The 24,203-nt window shown below is 44.9% G+C and overlaps 1 protein-coding gene across 1 annotated transcript; it reads left to right on the forward strand.

The window, feature by feature from the left end:
• The first annotated feature begins 377 nt into the window (after nt 1-377).
• On the forward strand, nt 378-18,275 carry LOC116632596 (dehydrogenase/reductase SDR family member 2, mitochondrial-like). Its single transcript, XM_032404541.1, has 9 exons — nt 378-456; nt 10,098-10,283; nt 13,101-13,278; nt 14,362-14,463; nt 15,674-15,744; nt 16,531-16,582; nt 17,125-17,259; nt 17,617-17,672; nt 18,003-18,275. Exons 2-9 carry the CDS (start codon nt 10,111-10,113, stop codon nt 18,112-18,114), a joined length of 879 nt encoding a protein of 292 aa, XP_032260432.1. The 5' UTR covers nt 378-456; nt 10,098-10,110; the 3' UTR covers nt 18,115-18,275.
• Nucleotides 18,276-24,203: the final 5,928 nt, after the last annotated feature.

The following is a 24,203-nucleotide window of genomic DNA, read 5'->3' on the forward strand; positions in this document are numbered from 1 at the left end:
TTCCTGTCAGGCTCGCATGTGCACACACGCACAGCCCATGTACTGTGCGCTCCCTTTCCTGGGTCCTCTCCTCTTACTGCAATCATTACCCCATGCCCCTCTGTCTGCAGTCTCCTGGGAAGGTGAACCCCTCTCTTCCTCCAGGAACTTTTGCTACTGGGAACCTAGCTGGGGAGGCAGGATCTTGCCTTAGGAGGGGTTATTCAGGGATATTACAGGTGATACTAAGGAGATCACATTTTGCTTAAATGTTTTCATGACTCAAAAAAGGGCTAGGGAGTGTGGTGGTCAGGGAACAGGGTGCGCTTAAGGGGAGTGTCCTAAAAGACAAGAAGAAACGGGATGAAGCTCTTATATAGCAGAATACTCAGGGTGATCAGCAGAGCTTCATGATTCCTACAGCCTCAGGTTTCTGTTCAAGGATCAGAGGAAAGCACTTGCGTTCATTGGCCCCAGGTAGGCTTGTCTATTTCTTCCACTGATACCCCTGGGGACAAAGGGCTGTAGAGACTGGAGAGGCCAGAGTCCTCTAGAAGGACTAGAGGCCAGAGCCTCTTCTCAGCACCATCCCTTCTCTGCAAGATTTAAGATTGGCCAGGTTGGGGGCTGTGGTGGTAGGCACTGGTCACCACCAGGAGGGCCAAAGTATGGACAGGGAGGGTCTTAAGGATGGGACTCAAGTCCTTAACAGAGGAAGTGCTAACCTCTTTATTTCTATGTACCAGAGATATCAGCTCAAATCCCTACTCCCTGCTGTGGTAGTAAGTTATCAGCCATGCCAGAGGCACCCTGGGGCCAACTGTCCCTATCCTCAAAGAGCATGCCAGGGGCGCTCTGGCAGGGCTAGGCATGGGAGGGAGGTGAGGGCTCCATCTGAGCCCTTCTGTGAATCCCGGCACCTTGCAAGTGTGTCTAGAGGTTTCCACAGTGTAATCAGAGCATATTATTTCAGATAATTTCAGAATAGTCCGATTTTCATACAAGTTACCTAAAATCTCTAAATGTACAGCTAATTTAAAGTTGCAATTTTTTTAAAAAAAGATTTTATTTATTCACCTGACAGAGAGAGACACAGCGAGAGAGGGAACACAAGCAGGGGGAGTGGGAGAGGGAGAAGCAGGCTCCCCACCGAGCAGGGAGCCCGATGTGGGACTCAATCCCAGGACCCTGGGATCATGACCTGAGCCGAAGGCAGATGCTTAACGACTGAGCCACCCAGGCGCCCAGTTGCAAAATTTTAGTAGCAGATTTTTACTATTCACTGCTTTAATAATCATTGCCAAATTCTTAGAGGATTCTCAAAATCCTCTAAGGTATGTATAGCTGGTAAAAAATATTTTTAATTAACTTTTTACTTTGGAATAATTTTAGATTTACCAAAAAGTTGCAAAGCTAGTACACAGAGTTCCTGTGGAGGAAATCAAAACAGAAAATCACTATTTAGAAATGAACAACAATGTGAGCACTTTGCAGAAGAACAAAACTCTGTTTTGTTCCTGTACATTTTTCATTTGTTTTCCTCTAATGTTAACATTTTATGTAAAACAATGGCACATTCACCCAAACTAAGAAATAAACCCTGTTACAATATCACACTAACCTACCTGCTTTACTCATAGCTCTCCAATTTTTCCACTAATGTCCCTTCATTGTGCCCAGATCCAATCCAGGATGCCATATTGTATTTAATCCTCATGTCTCCTTACTCCCTTCCTATCCCGGACATTTACTCAGTCTTGTTTTTCATGACCTTAACAGTTTTGAAGAGTATTGGTCAAGACATTGACCTCAGTTTGTGAGGTCAGTTTGGGTTGGTCTGATGTTTTTCTCACGACCGAGCAGGGATGCTGGACTTGGGAGAAGAATACCCTGGAGGTGAAGTACTCTTCATATCTCATCATATCAGGGCATCCATGACAGCGCATGACTTATATGGCAATGTGAACTTTGATCACTTGGTTAGGGCAGTGTCTGCTGGGTTTCTCCACTGTGAAGTTACTATTGTTCCTTTTCTACACTCGATTCTTTGGAAGCAAGACTCCAAGTCCAGTCTACCCTCAGGGTGGGGGAGGAGGGATTCCTCTCTAGCTTGCGCAAATGAAATATTATTTGGAATTCTTCTAGGAAGAAGGCTTATTTCTTCTACATCATTTAGTTATTTATTTAGTCATTTTTTCTCGACACATGTATATTTATTTTATACGTTAGATTAAAATTCAAAACTACATTATTTATTTTGTTGCTCATTTGTTCCAGCTATTTCAATTTGGCTCCTTTGTCCTTTGACACACTTCCATATCCTTTCGTTTTTTCTTTCCTTTTATTTGTTTGTTTGTTTGCTTTTATTATTATTATTTTATTCTATTTATTTTTTTTGCAATTGTTTACTTTCTGGCACTACATGATGTCCCAGGCTCCTCTTGTATTTTTCCTGCTCCGGCCCTAGAAGCAGCCATTTCTCCAAGAAGGAACTGGGCAGTTTAAAATAGTAGACTTTTAAATATCAAAGCAATGTTACTTTTTATAGAAAATTTGGGAAGTAAATAAGAGTAAAAATTCAAGGGAAAAAAATCACAGTCCCACCACCAAAGGAAAACCCCCTTTAGAATTTATTGTATTTCTTTTCCATTCACTTGTTGATGTTCTTTGTTTTCAGTTTCATAATTTCTGCTTTTATTTATTTGTTTATTTATTTCTTTTTGCTTGTATTTATATATCTTTTATTCTTTCCACTTTGGGTTTATTGGTGTTTTTCTTTTACTAACTCCTTGGGTTGAAATCTCATGCCATTATTTTCAACTGTTTCCTTTCTTAAAAATTACACTTTGTCCTCCAGCTCATGCTTTGACCATATTTGATAGGGTTTTGTTCTTCTGCAAAGTGCTCGCATTGTTGTTCATTTCTAAATAGTGGTTTTCTGCTTTGATTTCTTCTTCTAAAAGTTATTTTATAACAAAACTTAAAACTTCTCTGTATATGATATTTTGGGGGTGGTCTATACTTTTATGTTAATTTCTGTATTTATTGCATGTAAGTGAATGGATATGGGTGACCCACATGATTTCTGCTCTTCAGAATTTATTGAGATTTTCTTGTTAATTATTATTTAAAATTCTGTATATTTTCTTACTTACATCTTGTCTATTGAAATGTGATTTCAGAAAGATATGTGTTACAGTTACCCACTAACTTTGTGGATTTGCCAATTTTAAGCTTACATGTTAAGTACATAAAGGTTAATGACAATTATAATTTTGTTTCCTATATATTTTATTAATATCAATTATTAATCATTTTCCATCTTAAGGCTTTTGTCTCAAATTATATTTTGTCTAATTATACTATTGTCATATTTGTTTACCTTTTAATATTTGCCTGCTATATCATCTATTCCTTTTTTTAAAAAGATTTATTTATTTACTTTAGAGACAGAGCATGTGTGAGTAGGGGGAAGGGCAGAGAGAGAGAATTTCAAGCAGACTCCCCACTGAGCACAGGGCCCCATGTGGGCTGGATCTCATGACCCTGAGATCATGGTCTGAGCCAAAACCAAGAGTCGGACACCCAACTGACTGAGCCACCCAGGCCCCCTTCATCTATTCCTTTATTGTCAATCTTCCTATGCCATTTTGTTCTAGCTTTGTCTCTTGTGAACTGTAGTTAGCTGGGCTTTAAAAAGATTTAATTTGAGAAACTCCATCTTTTAATAGATGAATTTAACCCATGCTCATTTATTGTGAACATTCACATACATTTGGACTTATTCTTAAAATCTTGTTTTGTGCTGTTCACGAGGCTTTTTTTTTCTTCTTTCATTCCTTTTATTGGATTAATCCAAATTGCTTCTGGCCTTCTTAAGATTACCTTCTCAGCATTGATGCTTTTCCTCAAGAAGTGCTTGGCAAAATGGCAATGATTCGGAGAAGAGATCTAATGGCCTGACTCCTCCAAATGCAAGTACCTCTGTCCTGACAATTGCCCAAGCCCCTCCTACTCTTTTTGTCTGTTGTCTCTGAGCTTGGAACACCTGCAGCTGCTCCTGCTTTTTACTACTGTCCTCCCCTGAAGGCAAGTTGGACTGTGATTTTCACTTGCAAGGTGACCCTACTTATCTTTTAAGAATTCCTCATAATTTTTATCAAGATTGCTTTTTAACCTTATTGCTTTGGATTTGTTTTCTTTCTTTCTTTATTAAAAATATCTTTTCATCTAGTGATTTGCGGTGAAGGGGAAGACTGAAGTACATATTTAATCTGTCACTTTTATTCCATACAGCTTATTTACTTTCAAGCATTTTTCTATGTAGACATTTATGTTAATATAATTTCGGTCGTTCTGTACATAAAAGTTTGTGTCATGATTCTCAGCTAGCATTTTAACTGAAGCATTACCATATTATTACAAACTACTTATAAACACCATTTTTTAATGGCTGCATATATCCCGTCAGGTAACATACCACATTCAGCACTTAAATTTTATCTATTTTTTCACCTGTTACAAATAAGACAATAAAGGTCCCTTTTCATAAATCTATTTTCACATGTTTTAGGTGGATGTCAAGATTTTTGCAGAATCCTAGCAAATCCCAGTTGCATCATTCCAGATCTACTAACATACAACACACAAAGACGTATCATATATAACACATATTTGTGTACTTTGTGTATTTATGAATATGTAAAATACATAGCATGCATAGAACATACAAGTCTCTATATGTTATCATGGTTCTTTTGGATTCTACGTCTTTGAAAACAAAGATGGTAAATCAACCCGTACTAGGCATAGTCCAAAAGTGGGAATGTAAAGTATTATATCACATGAATGACTGTGGATGCAGGCCAGCTGCTCCTGGTCACACCATTCTCTTTCGGAGGGGGAGGTACAGCAATAGTGACCACGTTTTCTGGACCAAAAATAGGGACATATATTTTGTTCCATGATTAGTGTCAGAAGATCAAGGATGGAGTATGAAAACATGGATATGATTGTTTTTTACAGCTTCCTGCCATATGACTTTGGCTTTCTGACCCCACCCCAACCTGTGGAAGCCTAGCCCATCTCACTTATATCACCAGAGATACCTTTGCTCTCTTCAAATTCATGAGTCTGAGGCTCACAGTTGCCTTTCTCCTCCTCCTCTTCCTTCTTCTTCCTCTTCTTCTTCTCTTTCTTCTTCTCCTCCTTCCTCCTCCTCTTCCTCCTCCTCTTCCTCCTCCTCTTCCTCCTCCTCTTCCTCCTCCTCCTTCTTCTTCTTCTTCTTCTTCTTCTTCTTCTTCTTCTTCTTCTTCTTCTTCTTCTCCTTTCCTTCCTCCTCCTTCTCCTCCTTCTTTTTTTTAAGTAGGCTCCAACGTGGGGCCCGAACTCATGACCCTGAGATCAAGACCTGAGCTGAGATCAAGAGTCATATGCTCAACCAGCTGAGCCACCCAGGTGCCCTGCCTTTCTATTCTCTATCTCCTGAGATTCTTTTTGCCTGTCAGAAACCTGTAGTGTGGGCGCCTGGGTGGCTCAGTTGGTTAAGCGACTGCCTTTGGCTCAGGTCATGATCCTGGAGTCTCGGGATCAGGTCCTGCATTGGGCTCCCTGCTCAGCAAGGAGTCTGCTTCTCCCTTTGACCCTCCTCCCTCTCATGCTCTCTCTCTATCATTCTCTCTCTCTGAATAAATAAATAAAAATCTTAAAAAAAAAAAAAGGAAATCTGTAGTGTACTTTTTTTTGTTAAAAGGGAGGTTAAGGAAGATTAATGGGTAATAATATAAGGTGTTAAGGAATATTACTGAGGTTTCTTCTTGTATTAGTCCACTAGGGCAGCCATAACAGAAATGCCACAGATGGGGTCTTAAACAACAGAAATTTATTTCTCACAATTTTGGAGGCTGGAAATCCAAGATCAAGGTGTTGGCAGATTTGGTTTCTCCTGAGGCCTCTCTCTTTGGCTTGCAGATGTCTGCTTTCTCACTTGTGTCCTCACATGAACTTTTCTTTGTGTGCACACATCCCTGGTGTCTCTTTTGTGTATCCAAATGTCCTCTTCTTATAAGTACAGTGGTCAGACTGGATTAAATTCTACCCTAGTGGCCTCATTTTAACTTAATCACCCCATTAAAGGCCCCATCTCCACTCCCAAGCCACACTCTGAGGTAATGGAGGTTAGGGCCTCAATATATGAATGTGGGGGTTGGGGGGGAAAACACAATTCAATCCATAACACTCCTTGAGATCAAGATTGAACTTGTTTTGAAACCCAGAGATTTAAGTAGAAAGTGCCTGGTTGTTTCAAGCTTTTACCTTGAATACAGATGTGAACTTATCTAGTCTCAGAGACCTATGATGTTGTTCCCTAAGAAGGGTTAGGTTAGCTATCTATATTACTTCTCTACTTGTGTGGGGGCTTAATAGTGGTAGAAAGACCTAGATAGACCACTCAGAAAATGGAATAGGAATAAGACCAAAAAATGAACACTAAAGAAACAAGTATTAGCTATTTCAGCCTGTAGGGCCTCAAATGGAATTTATGCCTCCTTGAGTGTGATCATCATTTATATAAAAACTATCAATTTCTAAAAACCTCCATGAGCTTTTTTTTTTTTGTCCATCAGAGAAAGCCCCAAATCCCATGGCCTTACCTCAGCGTCCCACCTTACCCAGGCGCTCGGCTCTGTTGCTGCTGGCCGCCTCTCTATCCCACCTCAGGCCCACTCTGACTAGACTCTGTGCCTGCAGCATTCTCAGCCCTAGCTACAAAGATGACGGGACTAGTAGCTTCAAGCTCCACCCCACTCCTTTCACAGGTGCTTCCTCACCTCTTCTGCCCTGGGTATTCACTCTGTCTCACTTCATCTCCCAGAGACCAGATACTTGTTTGTGCTGTGCTCGGTCTCAACAGCCAAGCTTGTGCCTTATTCCCCCACTCTGTCCAATTGTAAAGACTAATGATGAAAGATGTACCTCCCTTATTAAGAGGCAGGAGTACATATTACAGAATAGATGTCTGCTTTAATAAATAATTGCTTTAAAGTGATTCTAGAAATATAAAAATAGCCCCAATTAATGAATTTGTATTTTATTCCCCTATAGAGCTTAGTTCAGTAGTTTTCTACAAGTCAGAGCCAAGTGAAGCTCTTTAAAAGCTTTTAGGTTGAAACAGTTTTAAGTTCAGAGGAAGTTGAGGTCCTGTGTACCCTTTATCCACAACTTCCTACTTCCTACCCATCTTCTAAATGATAGTACAGTATTCAAACCAGGAAACTGATAGATACAATCCACAGATCTTACTCAGATTTCACCAGTCTCATATGCAATCTTTTGTGTGGGTGATGCTACACTGCTATCACATGCAGATTTGTGAAGCCACCACCACAACTGAGATACAGAATTGTTCCATCACCACAAATATCCCTCATGCTACCTCTTTAGAGCCACATCCATCTGCCTCCCCCAACCCCATCTCTAACCCCTGGCAACCACAAATCTCTTCTCCATATGTATAATATTGTCCTTTTGAGAATGCTATATTAGTGGAATCATTAATGGAATTGCCTTTTTCACTCAACATAATTTCCTTGAGCTCCATCCAAATTGTTGCACATATCAGTAGTTTGTTTCTTTTTATTGCTCTAGAGTGTTTTCTTACACCAACCAAGTCTTCAACACCAGCTGGGTGCCCAATAATGTAATTCAATTGTGACATTAACTAGTTAGCGTCAGATGCCAGAGGTTTAAGGGTCCAGTCCCACTTGACTGCCTCCCAGTCCAGACACCAATTACAAGTCCCAAGTCACCCATGCTTCTGACCAACCAGCTACAAATTGGGAATCCCCACAATCTCCTTCTTAGGTTTGATGATTTGCTGGTATGACCTGCAGAGCTCAGGAAAACATTTTGTTTACCTACGTTTACCGGTTTATTATAAAGGATACAACTTAGGAACAGCCATGTGGAATTAATGTATAGAGCAAGGTATAGGTGAGTGAGTGTGTGTGTGTGTGTGTGTTTAGTTTCAATACCTTTTTCTAGAAGCTTTCTGAACCTCATTATACAAGAGTTTTTATAGAGCTCCTCCTCCAGCCCCTCTCTCTCTTCCTGAGGTGGGTGGGTGGAGCTGTTGGTTCCAACTTCCTCATCACTTGGTCTTTCTGGTGACCAACCCCATCCTGAGGCTATCTAGGACCCCCACCTCAAGTCACCTTACTAGCATGAACTCAGTTTGTGATTGGAAAGGGGCTCCTTCTGAATAACAAAAGATACCCCTATTACTCAAAAAATCCCAAGGGTTTTAGGAGCTCTGTGCCAGGAACCAAGGATGGAAATCAAATATATTTTATTTTATACCACTGGGTAGATGTACCACACTTGGCTCAACCATTCATTGAAGGACTTTTGAGTCACTTCCAGCTTAGCTAATACAAATAAAGCTTCTATAAATGTTCATGTGCATGATGTTGTGTGGACATATGTTTTCATTTCTCTGGGATAAATGCCCAGGAGTACAATTGTTGGTCATATGGTAAGTATATGTTTATTTTTAAAGTTTAAGGGTAGCCAAGACAAATATATAAGTTCTGTGGGCTCAGAACAAGTAGCCCCTCCCTGAGGAAGTCAGAGAAGGCAGTAGAATTTAGATATTAAAATTGCAAACTATATTCAGTAGACTTGGTTTTGAACCTGAGCTTTTCTCTTTCTGGTGACAGATTGAACAATTTATCTCTTTCTTTCAGTTTACAGTTCTGCAATATGTGGATAGTAACTGCCATGAACTCAAAATGCTATCATGATTATTATATTTTAAAAAAGATCACGTAGAGTGCATAGCACTATGCTTAGGACATAATGGTCAATAAATGTGACATATGTAACAGACACTGTTGGTGTCCTGCTTATGTCCCCCGGGCACTCACCTTTCTGTCCATGGAAGCCCAATGTCCAACAGCAAGCAGCTTTGACTTTTTCTGAAGGTTTCTGAGCACAGGTGGAGCAGGTTGAAAATGCTACAGAATTAATGCTGCTCTGGAGCAGTCCTCAACAAACGACTGACAGGAGTTGGAAATATACTCTCATGAGATGAACCGAATATCCTGGTTTGCTTAGGACATGAGCAGTTTCATGGAATATGGGTCTTCCAGTGCTAAAACCTGCATTCCTGGAAAACTGGAATGGCTGGTCACCCTAAGTCCCCAGTGCCCTTGCCTTTTGGGTGGGATAACTCTGAAACTCAAAACTATTGCTCAGAGTTCTTCAGCAGGATTGACCTTCAGATCCCCATAGAGGTAACCTATTTGATAATGTACCTCTTATGGACAATCTTCCCTTCTATCTCTCTCCTTCCACTCCCCTAACATTGTTTCCCAGGGCCATCTCCAGGGCCAACCTGAGACAATTATTCCTTGATCTCCCCAGAAGGAGGTGAAAGATGTGGGTTGAGAGAAAGTTGTTGCAGAAATGTGGTGTTGCTGATGCAGCTGCAATGGCAGAGGTGCCATGGGATCTTTGGGCAGGTGGACCAGAATAGTATGAAGGAGGGGTGAGGGTAGAGACCCCACAAAAGTTTGGGAACCAGAAGAGAGTGGCTGGACTTTTATCTACAGTTGGATGAGAGTCATTTGTGATGAGGAGAAGCAACTTGCCTGTCAAATGTTAACAAGTTTGGTATCTCTGATGCAGGGGCTAAGGCTGTGGTTTCAGTGGGGAGCTGAGAGAAGAGGAGAGGAGGTTGTGGCAGATCAGGGAGATGACAAGAGCTTGGGCCAGGTGGTTGCAGCAGGCTGGGGAAAGTAGAGAAAAAGTTCAAAGCAGCATCTTTGTGGAAGAATGGATGTGTGAAGGGATGTACAAAGGTGAGTCTAAGAAGAGTAGAGTGATATTCCTTGTTTGGGGGTGTGGAAGTGTCAGGCAAGAATCACTCAGGCATCTACAAGCAGCCCAGCACCATGGCTGCCCACATCTGCTGCAGTGGTGTGGTTCACTACGATGAGGAAGGCTTTCAGGGGACAGGTCATGGAAAGGCACGAGCAGCTCTGTACTTCCCTGGGAAGTTTGAAGGATGCACGGAGACACAGATCCTATTGTATTTCTTGGTGTGATTGTCTTCCCAGGTTCTTCCTCAGCATGGGTCCAGACAGAGGGAAGTCAATGACTGCCATGCTCAGAGCTACATCATTGGCCTTTAAGGGTCTTCATCGCTCCTCGGTGCCCCTCTCAGCAAGAATGAGCAGCAATAGGGCAGACAGGAGCTGTGCCCTGGCTGAGAAAGTGGCTGTGATCACTGGGTCCACAAAGGGGTAAGCGAATGGGAATCCTTCACTGGCATATCACAAGATGTTAGTGTCCCCATCCCAGAGCAGGGTTGGCAGTCAATGCCCTTCTCATACATCCCTGCCTGACACCCCCACAGCTCCAGCATTTACAACTAACTCCAAATCTCAGCAACTCTCTCTAAAACATCTGGTTTCTGGGTTCCAAGAAGGATGTAGTTAGAAAACCAGCTGCTTCTGAGTCAATCAGAGTAGTGTTGGAATCTAGTCTCTGCCACGTAATTGCTGGGTAACCCAAAGACATTTAACTTGTTATCATCAGGATAGCCCTTTCTCCCTGTCCTTCGTAGGCACATCACTGTGGTCTTTTAGGGTCCTGGTCTACCAGGGAGAAGCCCAAGACCTACTTGCCTCTCAGACTCGGGGGTTTCACTGGCTGCAGAATGCCCGCCAGCACTCGGGCAATGGGCAGGGCAACATCTCAAGACCAACTCAGAGACTTTTTATAGATGAACCTCTCCTCTCGTCACATTTCTTCCAGTGTCCTTCCAATTCCACTCATCCTCTAACTGCCATAAGGAGCCATGATCTGTAATGAGTCATTACCGCAGGCATGAGGAAGGGAGGCTTCTGGTGTTGAGTGCTTCGGGGTCACCATCTTCTTTTTGACCTTTCATGGTCTATACCATCACCAATTTGGACCATTCAATTTTAGAACTGCTTAATCATTCCAGGCTTCCCAGACCCCCATGATGTTTTAAATCTTTGTGTGGGCTCCCAGTGCCCAGCCTTCATAACAAATGAATACATCCAAAATGCCAAGCAGTCCAGATAGTTTCCACAAGACAGGAGAAATATGCTTTCTGCCCTTTCATCATCAGGACTCAGCCAGCCCCAATCAGAGCAGCTTCAGATCTCTTAAAGCAAGGAGAGGCAGAAGGGACAGAACATCTTTTTCAGCATGAAAGTTTTTCCTCTGCAGAGCAGAAGAAAGCCATTGGGCTTAGAGAAAGTAATTCCTATCAGAAGTCTCTGGCTAGAACCAAGGGAGAAAATGCTGGGCAGCTGAAGATTCTCTACAGTTGAGGCTGGGTGTCCAGCTCATTTACAAATATTCGTTTTAAAAGCTCCCTTTAACCATTTCCTTACACCACACACAAAAAATAGACTCAAAATGGATGAAAGACCTAAATGTGAGATAGGAATTCATCAAAATCCTTGAGGAGAACAGGCAGCAACCTCTTCGACCTCAGCCGCAGCAACTTCTTCCTAGACACATCTCCAAAGGCAAGGGAAACAAAAGCAAAGATGAACTTTTGGGACTTCATCAAGATAAAAAGCTTTTGCACAGCAAAGGAAACAGTCAACAAAATCAAAAGACAACCAACAGAATGGGAGAAGATATTTGCAAATGACATATCAGATAAAGGGCTAGTATCCAAAATCTATAAAGAACTTATCAAACTCAACACCCAAAGAACAAATAATCTAATCAAGAAATGGGCAGAAGACATGAACAGACATTTCTGCAAAGAAGACATCCAAATGACCAACAGACACATGAAAAAGTGCTCAACATCGCTCGGCATCAGGGAAATTCAAATCAATACCTCAATGAGATACCACCTCACACCAGTCAGAATGGCTAAAATTAACAAGTCAGGAAACGACAGATGTTGGCAAGGATGCGGAGAAAGGGGAACCCTCCTACACTGTTGGTGGGAATGCAAGCTGGTGTAGCCACTCTGGAAAACAGTACGGAGGTTCCTCAAAATTTGAAAATAGAGCTACCCTATGACCCAGCAATTACACTACTGGGAATTTACCCCAAAGATACAAATGTAGTGATCTGAAGGGGTACAGGCACCCCAATGTTTATAGCAGCAATGTCCACAATAGCCAAACTATGGAAAGAGCCAAGATGTCCATCAACAGATGAATGGATAAAGAAGATGTGGTATATATACACAATGGAATATTATGCAGCCATCAAAAACCCGAAATCTTGCCATTTGCAACGATGTGGATGGAACTAGAGGGTATTATGCTAAGGGAAATAAGTCAATCAGAGAAAGACAAGTATCACATGATCTTACTAATATGAGGAATTCTTAAACTCAGGAAACAAACTGAGGGTTGCTCGAGTGGTGGGGGGTGGGAGGGATGGGGTGGCTGGGTGATGGACACTGGGGAGGGTATGTGCTATGGTGAGCGCTGTGAATTGTGTAAGACTGATGAATCACAGACCTGTACCTCTGAAACAAATAATACATTATATGTTAAAAAAAAAAAAAAAGATAGTAGGAAGGGAAAAATGAAGGGGGGGAAATCAGAGGGGGAGATGAACCATGAGAGACTATGGACTCTGAGAAACAAACTGAGGGTTTTGGGGGTGGGGGTGGGGGTATGGGTTAGCCCAGTGATGGGTATTAAGGAGGGCCCATATTGAATGCAGCACTGAGTGTTATATGCAAACAAGGAATCATGGAACATTACATCAAAAACTAATGATGTAATGTATGGTGACTAACATAACAAAATAAAATTTAAAAAATAAAAAAATGAAAAAATGAAAAAATAAAAAAATAAAAACTCCCTTTAACAAAATTAATGTGAAAATTTTCTCACCTATAAAATATGATTGTATACATAGTGAGATTTCAATGGGATAGCCTTGGTGAAGGCCCCATATGTAGTCAGATTCAATAGTTTTTCCTCCCTGCTTGGAAGGATTTGGAGGCAGCTCTTGGGCCATACTGTGGAACTCAATTTGTGTCTTATGATCAGGCTCCTAGGGTGAGGATGGGGAGGGGCTGAAGCCACCACAGCCATCTCTGCCCACAGGATCGGCTTCGCCACCGCCGGCCACCTGGCCCAGGATGGAGCCCACGTGGTCATCAGCAGCCGGAAGCAGCAGTACGTGGACCGGGCAATGGCCGCGCTGCAGGTAGAGGGGCTGAGCGTGTCGGGCACCGTGTGCCACGTGGGGAAGGCCGAGGACTGGGAACGGCTTGTGGCTATGGTGAGTGGCAGGGGTGGAAGGCAGATGGGGACAGGCAGGAGGGGGTTGAGGTCTCTAGCATTGGTATCTAGGCCAACAACATATGTGACCCAGGATAGGGTCCTGCTCAAGGGATAAAACAAATGGACAACCAGTGTGGCTGAGAAGGGGTGCTCCTGGCAGGAAGGAACTCACATGGTCTAGACTAGAGGCTCGTTATCAAAGGGTGGTCTGATGACCCCCAGTGGGGCGTGTCCTGGGAGCTTGCTGGGGACCCAGAATCTCAGATCTCTCTGGAGCTGCTGAATTAAAATTGCATTTAACCAGACCCCAGGTGAGTGTACCTGTTAGAGTTTGAGCAACACAGCGCTAGTGCACCCTAGGTGTTGGGTTGGGGAGCCCACTAGAGTCGCAGTCTGGATTAAGACCAGTTCATGCTGGGGTGCCTGGGTGGCTCAGTCGTTAAGCGTCTGCTTTCGGCTCAGGTCCTGATCCCAGGGTCCTGGGATCGAGCCCTGCATCAGGCTCCCTGCTCCGCGGGCCGCCTGCTTCTCCCTCTCCCACTCCCCCTGCTTGTGTTCCCTCTCTCACTGTGTCTCTCTCTGTCAAACAAATAAATAAAATCTTAAAAAAAAAAAAAAAAAAGACCAGTTCATGCGAGTCTTGGAAGGGGTGAGCTGTGAGGCAAATCTGGAGTGTGAAACGGGCAGATGCTTGTGGTGAATGGGTTCTTATATGTGCGACAAAAAAGGAGGAGGGTTTCCAGAGTGGAGGGAGGAGGGAGGAGGAATTGGTTAGAAATCTAAGAGGCGAAAGAAGGGGCAGCGTAGAAGCAGCGACCCCTATGAGTGAAGATCTGGACTGGGGGCCCAGCTACCAACTAGGCATCTTGTGGGGCAGAAATTAGATGCTTCCAGGGAGGTGAGAAACAAATACTTCACTCAACCTCTGATCTCTGAGATCCGACTCTGCCCCAGAATGGCCTCAGGCAGGAAGGGGTTGCTTACTTTACTCTAGGTCATCGGTCTGGCTGGGGAAGGAGAGAGGCTTCTGGGAACCCTTTACTCCATTCCTTCACTCCACATCCTGTCATTTCCTCCACAGGCCCTGGAGCATTGTGGGGGCGTCAACTTCCTGGTGTGCATGGCAGGGGTCAACCCTTTGGTGGGCAGCACTCTGGGGGCCAGTGAGCAGGTGTGGGACAAGGTGAGGACTGGGGTAGGATCTTACACAGCCTGCGTGGTTCTCTGTCCACCATATTTACATGCACACAAATGCACGCATGCGCGCACGCACACACACACATAGTACCTAAGGTCCCTCATACTCCCGTCACTACTGACTCTGATGGGTGGGGGGATGAGCTCACCTGGGTCGAACCACCCATCAGGAAGCTAACAGGCACTACCATGGCCTGCGTATGCCAGGTACCAGCAGCCTCCCTTCTGTTGACTTGACTCTCCTTGTGCTGGCCACTGCTACACAGTCCTGAGATGCCAGAAAAGATTTCTGGCCTGTCCACGGTGAAGGGTTCTGAGGCCGTCCCAGTCTGGACTCACGGGCACCCACTCTGATCCCTTCCGGCCGGCTTTCCCAGGGGTACCTCACCTGTCCTCAGACACAGCTGAGAGGAGGGACCCCATCCAGACTTGCCGTCCCCACTGGAACCCACCAAGCATTCTTGGGGCTCCTGTTGCCCCTGCTGTCCTGAAGGCCCCCTGAGAGGGCTCGGCACAGTCCTGACCCGCCCCCTCTCCTGACCCTGTTGGCAGAGATGGGTCAGTGGTCAGGGTGAGCCATTCCCTCCTTGTGGAGTCTTCTTCCGCTGACCAGCTCCTGCCATCTGTCCTTGCAGACCCTGCCCCACCTTCTCTGTTCGGTTCTCACGTTCCCTGGCCTTCTGGACCCAATTCCCAGTTCCCCCTTCCCACTTCTCAGTCATACTCAGGCTTTTCCAATTAAAAAAAAAAAAAAAAATGGTTGTGAACATTTCCTGACAGACTGATGCTCAGTGTGGATTCCCTCTCTCTCTCTCACCCTCACCTCCCTTAAGGCACTCACTAAAAACAAGTCATCTTGATTTCCCCCCTTCTCTTTTCTCCAGCATCCTCTCTGGAGGGCCATGTTGACTGGGGAGAAGCGGTATGGGGACCAGCAGTGGGAGGGTCTCCCAAACCACAGCTTGTTGGTTCCTCTGTGACCTGGGCAGGACAGGAACTTGAGAATCCAACACAGGCCCTTGGATTCCTTCTCCTAAAGGACCCTGTCCCTCGCACACAAAGAGCAGGACCCAAGCTCTGAGGCTACGGGAAGTGCCTTGGGTCCTGCTCTGGCCACAGGTCTCCAAGTGACCAGTGAGAATGGGCACTGGACAGACCTCATCTTTCCTTCTCCTCTGCATCTGCTCTGATTTCAGATCCTGGACGTGAATGTGAAGTTCCCGGCCCTGCTGCTGAGCCAGCTGCTGCCCCACATAGAGAACAGGGGGTGCAGCAGGGCCCTGGGGTCTTCATGCTTGGGTGTCCTTTACCCTACAGGAGGCATTTGGGCAGGGGCCCAGGAAGTGGAGGGTGGTGGTAGAAGTGGGAGGTGTGTTCTTTGGGAAATGTTCTCCATTCCCACACCTACCCTCTTCCCCACGGGATGTGACAATTATGAAGAAGAGAAACATTTGCTGGGGGAGGGGGGAAGAACCTGCCTTCCAGGTCCTCAAAAGACCTGTCACGGGCCCTTGTTCTTTGGATCTCAGAGAATGCAGGGACCTTGCCCCTGTAGTGGCAGCTCCAGGGAAGAAGGGTCCAGAAGGCAGGACCTGGAGCCCCAGCTCTGGTCCCTTGACTCCAGCCCTCCTCTGTGAGCCATCTCACCGATTTCCTTTCTGGTTAGAGGCACTGTTACTTGCTCCTCCTCAGGTCACTTTGTGTCCTGGGCCACCCAGAAGCAGCTCAGGCTGGGACAGTTTGGCGGCACACCGACCTCACAGGGGTCTATGGCTCAGGTGTATTACTAGGGCTCTGCTCTCCAGAAGGGCTGCCTCTCAGCCTTGGGTCCCCCGCCCAAGGAATCCCTCCCTGGCTGTGGTCACTGGGTAACATTGACTCCGCCATTGACCTTACTGTCCACCAGCTTCTCGCCAGTGTTCCAGACAGTCTCTCACCTTATCATGAATCTTGAGCCGGTTTCCTCTTACTGTGAAAGGATAATTTCCTGGCTCGTCTGGGCTCTTAGTTGGACGCACCTGTCATCTCATCTCATCCACCTTTCTCCTTACAGGACAGGCGCCGTGGTTCTGGTCTCATCTATGGTGGCCTGTGTGCCAATACCAGTGAGTGTAAAACCCTCTGGACAGGGCTGGGTGAGGGGCAGCGGAGTCTTGTTTCGTGGGAGGTCCTACCGTGGGGTGTGGGAGAACTGGTTATACATGGGAGTTGAGATGAACTTGATTGCTGCAGATTTGGGATTATAATCTCACTTCGCCATAACATCTCTGGAAGCTAAGGATGTTAAGCCGTCTGTCCAGGGTATGCACAGTTTATGGTAAAGCAAGTTCTGAGTCCTGGGATTTCCTCATTCCAGTTTCCTGGCTGAATGTTGGAAAGCACAGTGTGGCTTTCTCCGTTCCAAGCTTGGACACATATGGCAGTGACTTCCTGGCATTTCTCTAAGCTTGGGCAAGGCCCTCTATCTCAGAACTTCACCCCTTGAAAATGATTGTAGATGGGGAAAGGTGGCAGAAGGGATTTTAGTTTGGGCCAAAATCAAGTGCAGCTTCTTAGTCTGAGACCCAGAATCACAGCTCTGGCTGTTCAGGTGACTTTTCCTCCTGCCAGTTCCAATCCGCTCTGTCTACTTCCTTCTGCTCTTCAGAAGCTGGGAGTCTACAACACCAGCAAAACGGCACTGTTGGGTCTCTGTAAGTCTCTGGCTGTGGAGCTGGCGCCAAAAGGCATCCGAGTGAACCGTTTGGTGCCAGGAATAATCAAGACTGACTTTATCCAAGTGGTGAGGATCACGGTTTTTGCTCCCCAACCCCTGCCCCACAGTCCCCACTGGTCCCTTCCCTGGCCAAGCTCGTGGGGCCCATAGACACCTGCATACTTGGATTACAACCTCAGTCCAGGCCCATCATTCTGAGGCTCTGCCCCACAGCCTTTGGCCCCAGTGGCCTCTCACTTTCCTGCAGAATGGGGTCTCTATTCTCGGTAGGGAGCAAAGCAAAGTTCTGCCCCACTCCTCTCTCTTGAACAGGGTCATCCTCCCACAGAGGCATCGATCTGCCATGATGTCCTTCCCACCACCCCTGCCCTACCCCCACCAAAAGGCCTTCTGCCTAACACTGACTCTATAATCTCTCCTCAGGAGAAAACATTGCCATACTTGCTACCTGACTTCAATGACATCAATGGATTGCAGTGGTAGGTAGTGTTTGGGGTCTGTGGCTACTCTGAAGCAAAGTCCAAGTTCAAGAAGAGACAGAGCCCTGATTTTCCAGTCTGCTGCCTGTTCCCCCCTTACTGAAGTCTGAGAATAGCACAGCCTGGGGCTAAGGGCTGGAGGGTGGGCATGGTCCTGCTGAGTCCACCATGACCTTCCCCGGAACCTGATTTGACTAGAATTCTGTGAGGTATTGGTCTGTAAGGGTCAAGACTGAGCCCCATGCCCCACCCCCCCGCCACCAGAAGAACCTGAAGTCAGAGCTTAACATTGCAGGGGCTGTGACCTCAATTCTGCTCTCTTTCCTTCAGGTTTGGGGAGCCCAAAGAATGTGCCAGGATCGTGTCCTTCCTGTGCTCTCTAGACGCCAGCTACATCACCGCTGAGAACATTGTGGTAGCCGGCTTCTCTCCTAAGCTGTGAAGCAGACTGTTAAGAGAGTGGGGCCATGGTCTTTGGTGTGCAACTGGGGGCTTGGTGGAGAATACGGAGGTGGGGAGCCTTAGCATCCAGAATCATACAGGATATGAAAAGGAAGGCGAGATGTTTGAAATTTCTCATTTGGAAATAAACATGTTTGGAAACTCCCAATCTGGGCTCATCCTTGTTTGGTAGTGATATATGAGCAGTTCTCTTGACCTGGAAGCCTCATCCCTAGATTAGTCCCTTCCCTTATCACCCTTAAGGCTTTACCACCTCCTCCCTTCCTTCTACCCTTCCCAATGAAATTGGAAATCGGGCGGGATACTTTCTATCTGCCCTTGTTTTTGTTTGTTTGTTTATTTTTATCTTTCAGGTCTCAGATCAAATAGAACTTTCTCTGAGATGCCTTCTCTTGACCACCCTGTGTAATGTTGCTCCCACCCCAGTCACTTTCTATGACATTATCTGCTCTGTTTTCTTCACAGCATTTTTAACTCTTTGACATTATTTTTGCTTGTTTCCTTGTTTATTATATACTTTATTCATTCAAATGTAGGTTTCATAAGACCAGGCACCTTGTCTGCCGTGTTCATAGTCATGAACACTTTGTGTATAAAAGATGCTCAATAAATATTTATTGAACGAATCCACTGCCATCTTCCATTCTGGCTCAGTGATTCTCATGCTTGTGTTTTGGACTGAAGTTCATCCAACTACTAGAGGTCATTTTAAGGAGCCCTGCAAACAGTTGAAACACATTCATTTCTGGATTGGACACAAATTTTCTTTCTCTGATGCCCCACCTTCCCATATAATTTTGCCTTTTAATATCACCTGGTAATCTTTATACATGGTCTCACTTGGGAACATCTCCCTTTCCTTTCAATGTGTTTTGAAACAACAGACATTTCTCCCCCTCCCAGTTCTGGAAGTTAGAAGTCTGAGATCAAGGCGTCAGCAGGGTTGATTTCTTCTGAGGCCCCTCTCCTTGCCTTGCAGATGGCTGTAAACTCGCTCTGTCTTCACATGGTCTTTCCTCAGTGTGTGTCTGTGTCCTAATCTCTCTTTATAAAGACACCAGTCATATTGGTTGGGGCCCACCCCCAAAGACCTCATTTAACCTTAATTACCTTCTAAAGACCCTGTCTCCAAATATGCCTTCATCCTGAGGTGCTAAAGGTTAGGACTTCACCATAGAAATTTGGAGGAGGGAACACAGTTTAGCCCATAACATCAATCTTGTCAAGGCCCCTTCTGTCCCACCCCACCCTCCACCTTCATAGAGGAGGCAGAAACAATGATCTGGGGACTCCAACTTCTCATCCTTCCTGCTGGCTTATGAATTTATCTGTGAGCAGTTCTCTCCTTTCCTCCCTCCTCCCCTCAGTGAAGGGTGTCCTCCCTTTTTTAATAACTCTCGCAACTAAGCCAAGATGGCTCCCGCCTCTGCTCTAGCTGCGCTTCTCTTCCCACCACGTTGGGGTCTTTGAGCTGCCAGTTATTCTCTCCTGTGTCTCTTCAGTACCTCCTGTGGCAGATTTAAGCCAGAGCACTTGATCTCCCACATCTGGCTCCCCAGATCTCAAAACACTTCTGCACCCATGACAGGTCCTTTTCATGTTCTTTTGTGTTTGGGACTCTGCCGGGGGCTATGGGCTCCTTGCCTGGAGCAGATGTTCTGTGCAGTTATTTCCCTCCCGGGGTCCGAGGAGAGGAAGGATGGCTTCTCCCTGTGAGTGCCTATATTCACTCTACCTTTGGGGGTGGGGGCAGGTGGGGAGGCCAAGTGATGCCAGTTCGGTAATTCCTAGCTCACTCCTGGTTTGGGCGGCTGCTGGCAGTCACTCCTCTTCCTGAGTCGGGAGGAAGAGTTTGTGGGCTCCCAGAACTTTCTGCTGCCTTCTTGGCTTCCTTGTTTCCAGAGCCACCCGTACTACCCCTTCCCTTACAAAGCTGTTTTCGTCCCATGTCAAAAAATCATTTGAAACTTGGAGGTAGGGGTGCCTGGGTGGCTCAGTTGGTTGAGCGACTGCCTTCGGCTCAGGTCATGGTCCTGGAGTCTCAGGATGGAGCCCCGCATCGGCTCCTTGCTCAACAGGGAGTCTGCTCACCCCTCCCGTGCTCTCTCTCTCTCTCTCATTCTCTCTCTCTCTCTCAAATAAATAAATAAAATCTTAAAAAAAGAAACTTGGAAATAGGCAGAAGAGCTGGCAGAATATTTTCAGTGCAGTGTTGGGCTTGACTTTCTGTCATCTCTGAGCAAAGGTTAATGTGTAGGTTTTTGTCTGTTAGAGGTGCAAATAATCCTATTAGAACAGACGATCCCAAAGCTTATGGTTTATTGTCTCGTTGGACGTTAAGCAGTTTTGTGTCTAACCCCCAAATCTTATTCTAACATTCCCCATCAAAACCTAGCTTCTCGAATGTTCTTTGCATTAGTCTTTTTTTTTTTAAGATTTTATTTATTCACTTGAGACACAGAGATACAGAGAGAGAGAGAGAGAGAGAGAAAGAGCATAAGCAGGGAGAGAAGCAGAGGGAGAGGGAGAAGCAGGCTCCCTGCTGAGCCAGGAGCCCGATGCAGGGCTCCATCCCAGGACCCTGGGATCATGACCTGAGGCGAAGGCAGACGCTTAACCATCTGAGCCACCCAGGCGCCCCGCTTTGCATTAGTCTTAACATCTTATTAGTTCTCTCATTAATTAAGGAGTCAAATCAGATTTTGACACCTGTTCATTTTTTTATTTGTATGAGAGTCATGGTATTATTTTTTTGAAAATTACACTTTAACACTGTTTTATGGTATGCAGGGGTAAACAAAAAGGAGAGGATTAGACTTTGTGGTAGAACCATTTTTATAAATTATGTTGCTGAACTTCTCTCTTTCTATTATTTGTTTATCTTTCACATGAAAAATTGTTTAAATCCTCTTTCATTTATAAAGAGAAAGCTCCCAGTAATCCTTTATCATCCTGTGGCTGCCATATAATACCCTCTTTGTTTAATAAAGTGGTTTGAAAAAGTTTCGAGAGTTGTTTAAAAACTTGTCTCAGACCAAACGTCTAAGGCAATACATGAAAAACATCATTGAATACCTAAAGTTAATGTTAGACGGGTGTGAAACATTTCATGCCTACGTGAGGTCATCACAACAACAAGAAAGGAGTTCTTGATGCTTTCCTCCTGCCTTTGCTGCCAAGGTTTGACCTCTGCCAGGCATTTGCACGGTCTCCGGTGACCCTCTACCTCAATCAACTTTAACTACCTCTCAAAGTAAGTGAAAGCTTCCAGTTGCAACACCTCTGCACAGACTTCCTCTTGTATCACCATAGAAACAAGACCCTCACGGTGGAAAAAGAAAATCCACATCTTAATGAGGAAGACTGCTGTAAAATAGGGATTAATGAGCTGAACAGCAAACTGAGTGGAAGTTGGAGTAGGCAGGAACTGAGTGACAGCAAGGGCCGTTGTAGGAAGGAGACACGATGTCTTGTTGGTCTCAGAAGGGAGAGACAAGATGCCGAGTCTAACTCCTGTTCTATGCGCCTGAGTTCCTGCACATCACGGTACTGGCATGCAGGCTCCCACTCTGGGGGCGGAGCAGTGAGAACAGGCAGAATTCTCATGGCCCTGAGTTGCCTTCATATTATTTGGGGGGATCGGGCAAAACTGACATGTGAGATTTCATAAGTGTTAGGGACTGAATGGTCGCATTCCCCAAAAATTCATGTTGAAATCCAATCCCCAAGTGTGGTGGTATTTGGAGGTGGAGACTTTCGGAGGTAATTAGGTCCTAAGGGTGGAGCCCCCGCAATAGGATGAGTGCCTTCTAAGAAGAAGGCTGGCGAGCTAGCCTGTTGTGAGGGCACACTGAGAAGTCAGCAGTGTGCGACCCCGAAGAGGGTTTTCACCAGAACCTGACCATGCTGGTACCCTGGTCTCAGACTTGTGGGCTCCAGAAATGTGAGAAGTCAATTTCTGTTGTTCTTAAGTCACCCAGTCTATGGTACTTTGTTACGACAGCCAGATTGAAGACAATAAACTTAACAAAGAGAGTGTGCAAATGAACGAGAAAAATAGTTTCTAAATAGGTAAGTGGGCAAAATTTATGAAAAACAGTGCATAACGAGGAAATCTAACCAGCCAAAAAACATATGAAAAAATTCAACTTAATTAGTAATTAAGGAACTGTAAACAGAACCAATAATGCATTACCATGATGCTCATCAAATTGACAAAGATTTTTTATTGTTATGTTAATCACCATACATAACATCATTAGTTTTTGATGCAGAGTTTCATGATTCATTGTTTGCATATAACACCCAGTGCTCCATGCAGAACGTGTGCTCTTTAATACCCATCACCAGGCTAACCCATCCTCCCTGACAAAGATTTTTAAAGCACCATACTTAATGGTGATGAGGGATGAGATGAGTATATTCATACATTTTGGGTGGAAACGGAATCTCTACAACTTTCTGGGAAATTGATTTTGATGGGATGAATCAAGAACTTCAATCCATTTAATCCAGGATTTCCACTTATAGGAGTCTGGACTAGAGAAATAATTTATGAAATGTTGAGTGCAACATTATTTGTAAAATCAAAATACTGGTAAAAGCCGAGAGCTCCCAAATAAGGAAATTGTTCATTGTGTGTATCCGGCCAGTCTCCCCTTGCTCACCTCACTTCAACCACCTGGCCCTCTCTGCTGTGCCAGGAGCAGGACAGGCTTGCTCCAGCATTCAGACAATTGCTTTTGCTGTTGGCTCTCCTTGGAATACCCTTCCCCCAGATACCTGCATGGTTTGCAACCTTCCCACATCCAGGTCTTTGATCAGATGTTGTTAGTGACACCCTTTTAAAACCTGCACCCCTCTACCATATTCCTCTTCCTGCCTTCATTTTTCCTCCTAGCCCTTAGCCCCCTCTAACATGCTCGATTACAAGTCAATCTCTCTACAAAGTTCATCATTATCTGGTAGCCTTGAAAAAGGTTTTAAATTTTAAAGCCCAATTAAATTCTGCATTTCATTGCAGTGTAAGTTATTCCATGTTTCTAAAAATAAGACAGCAAGAAGGACCTTTGAGTCAAATCAAGTAAAAGGGCAGAGACTCCAAAATATGAAATTGGCTGAGTGAGAAGCTGTCTTTCCTTGTTATATTATAGTGATGAAGCTGGTTAAACTCTTCCGCACTGCAGACCAGGATGGTAGAAAATATTGGCTGTGTAGAGGAGGAGAAATAAATTACCCTCTACTCTTCTAGGTTTTCGGCTGAGATACCCCCGGTAACAAAAAAGAGCTTATTAGGAAAAAACACAAATTTAATTTCATACCTACAGGGCCCCAAAGATGTGAGACCCAAAGAAATGACCAAAGCAGGCAGCTTTTATTTTATGTTCTGACAAGGAAAAGATTAATTTGTGAAAATGAACAAGACAGAGAAGTTGGAGCTTGGGGTAAATTAGAGAGGAAGTAATAAGGTTTGTTTATGTAGCCTTCTCGGCTCCAAATTCCCTGTCTCTGGTGATAAGGACGTCCCCTTTCCTCTTAGCACAGAGAGGGTACATTTCACACCGGAGATTTCTTTTCTGCTTTTAGGGAGACAAAGGACGGTCAGAGTGTCCTTCTTGTATCAGCTGTTTCTTATATAACTTTAATTCAAAATCATCAATATGCACATTTTGGGGTGGCCTGCCCTGAACCCCCTCAGCTGCTTCTTGCTGCCTTTAGAAAGACAAGCTTTGATCTGAGCTGACCAGGCTGAAAGCAGAAAGGAGACAATACGCAGCTCTGTTAACAGAGACCCTTCTGCCCATGGCAAGATTGCTGAGGCTCAGTTACTCTCGCTTCTTGCAGAATTGCAAAACTCAGACTTTCTGCCCTGTTCTAAAATTAGCATAAAAGGCAAGGAGTGGGGTGGGAAACAGAACAGGGGGATAAAATTGGGACACCTGAGAGGCAGAGAAACGAAGGAAGCCAGAGTCCTTGGGCTCTTCCCACACACCTTCTTCCTTGAACTATGATTTAGGGAATCCTTCCTAGTGTGGGCTGCTGCCTGATCACGGGCGCAGATTATCCTGC

This window comes from Phoca vitulina, unplaced genomic scaffold (genome assembly GCF_004348235.1).
Source record: "Phoca vitulina isolate PV1807 unplaced genomic scaffold, GSC_HSeal_1.0 scaffold7, whole genome shotgun sequence".
Lineage (NCBI taxonomy): Eukaryota > Metazoa > Chordata > Mammalia > Carnivora > Phocidae > Phoca > Phoca vitulina.

Bases quoted from the DNA above. Each gene is read 5' to 3' on its own strand.
- LOC116632596 (XM_032404541.1), top strand. From the start codon at position 10,111: ATGGGTCCAGACAGAGGGAAGTCAATGACTGCCATGCTCAGAGCTACA. The intron at 10,284-13,100 runs GTAAGCGAATGG...CTCTGCCCACAG, and splicing joins ATCACTGGGTCCACAAAGGG to GATCGGCTTCGCCACCGCCG. The intron at 17,260-17,616 runs GTGAGGATCACG...ATCTCTCCTCAG, and splicing joins AGACTGACTTTATCCAAGTG to GAGAAAACATTGCCATACTT.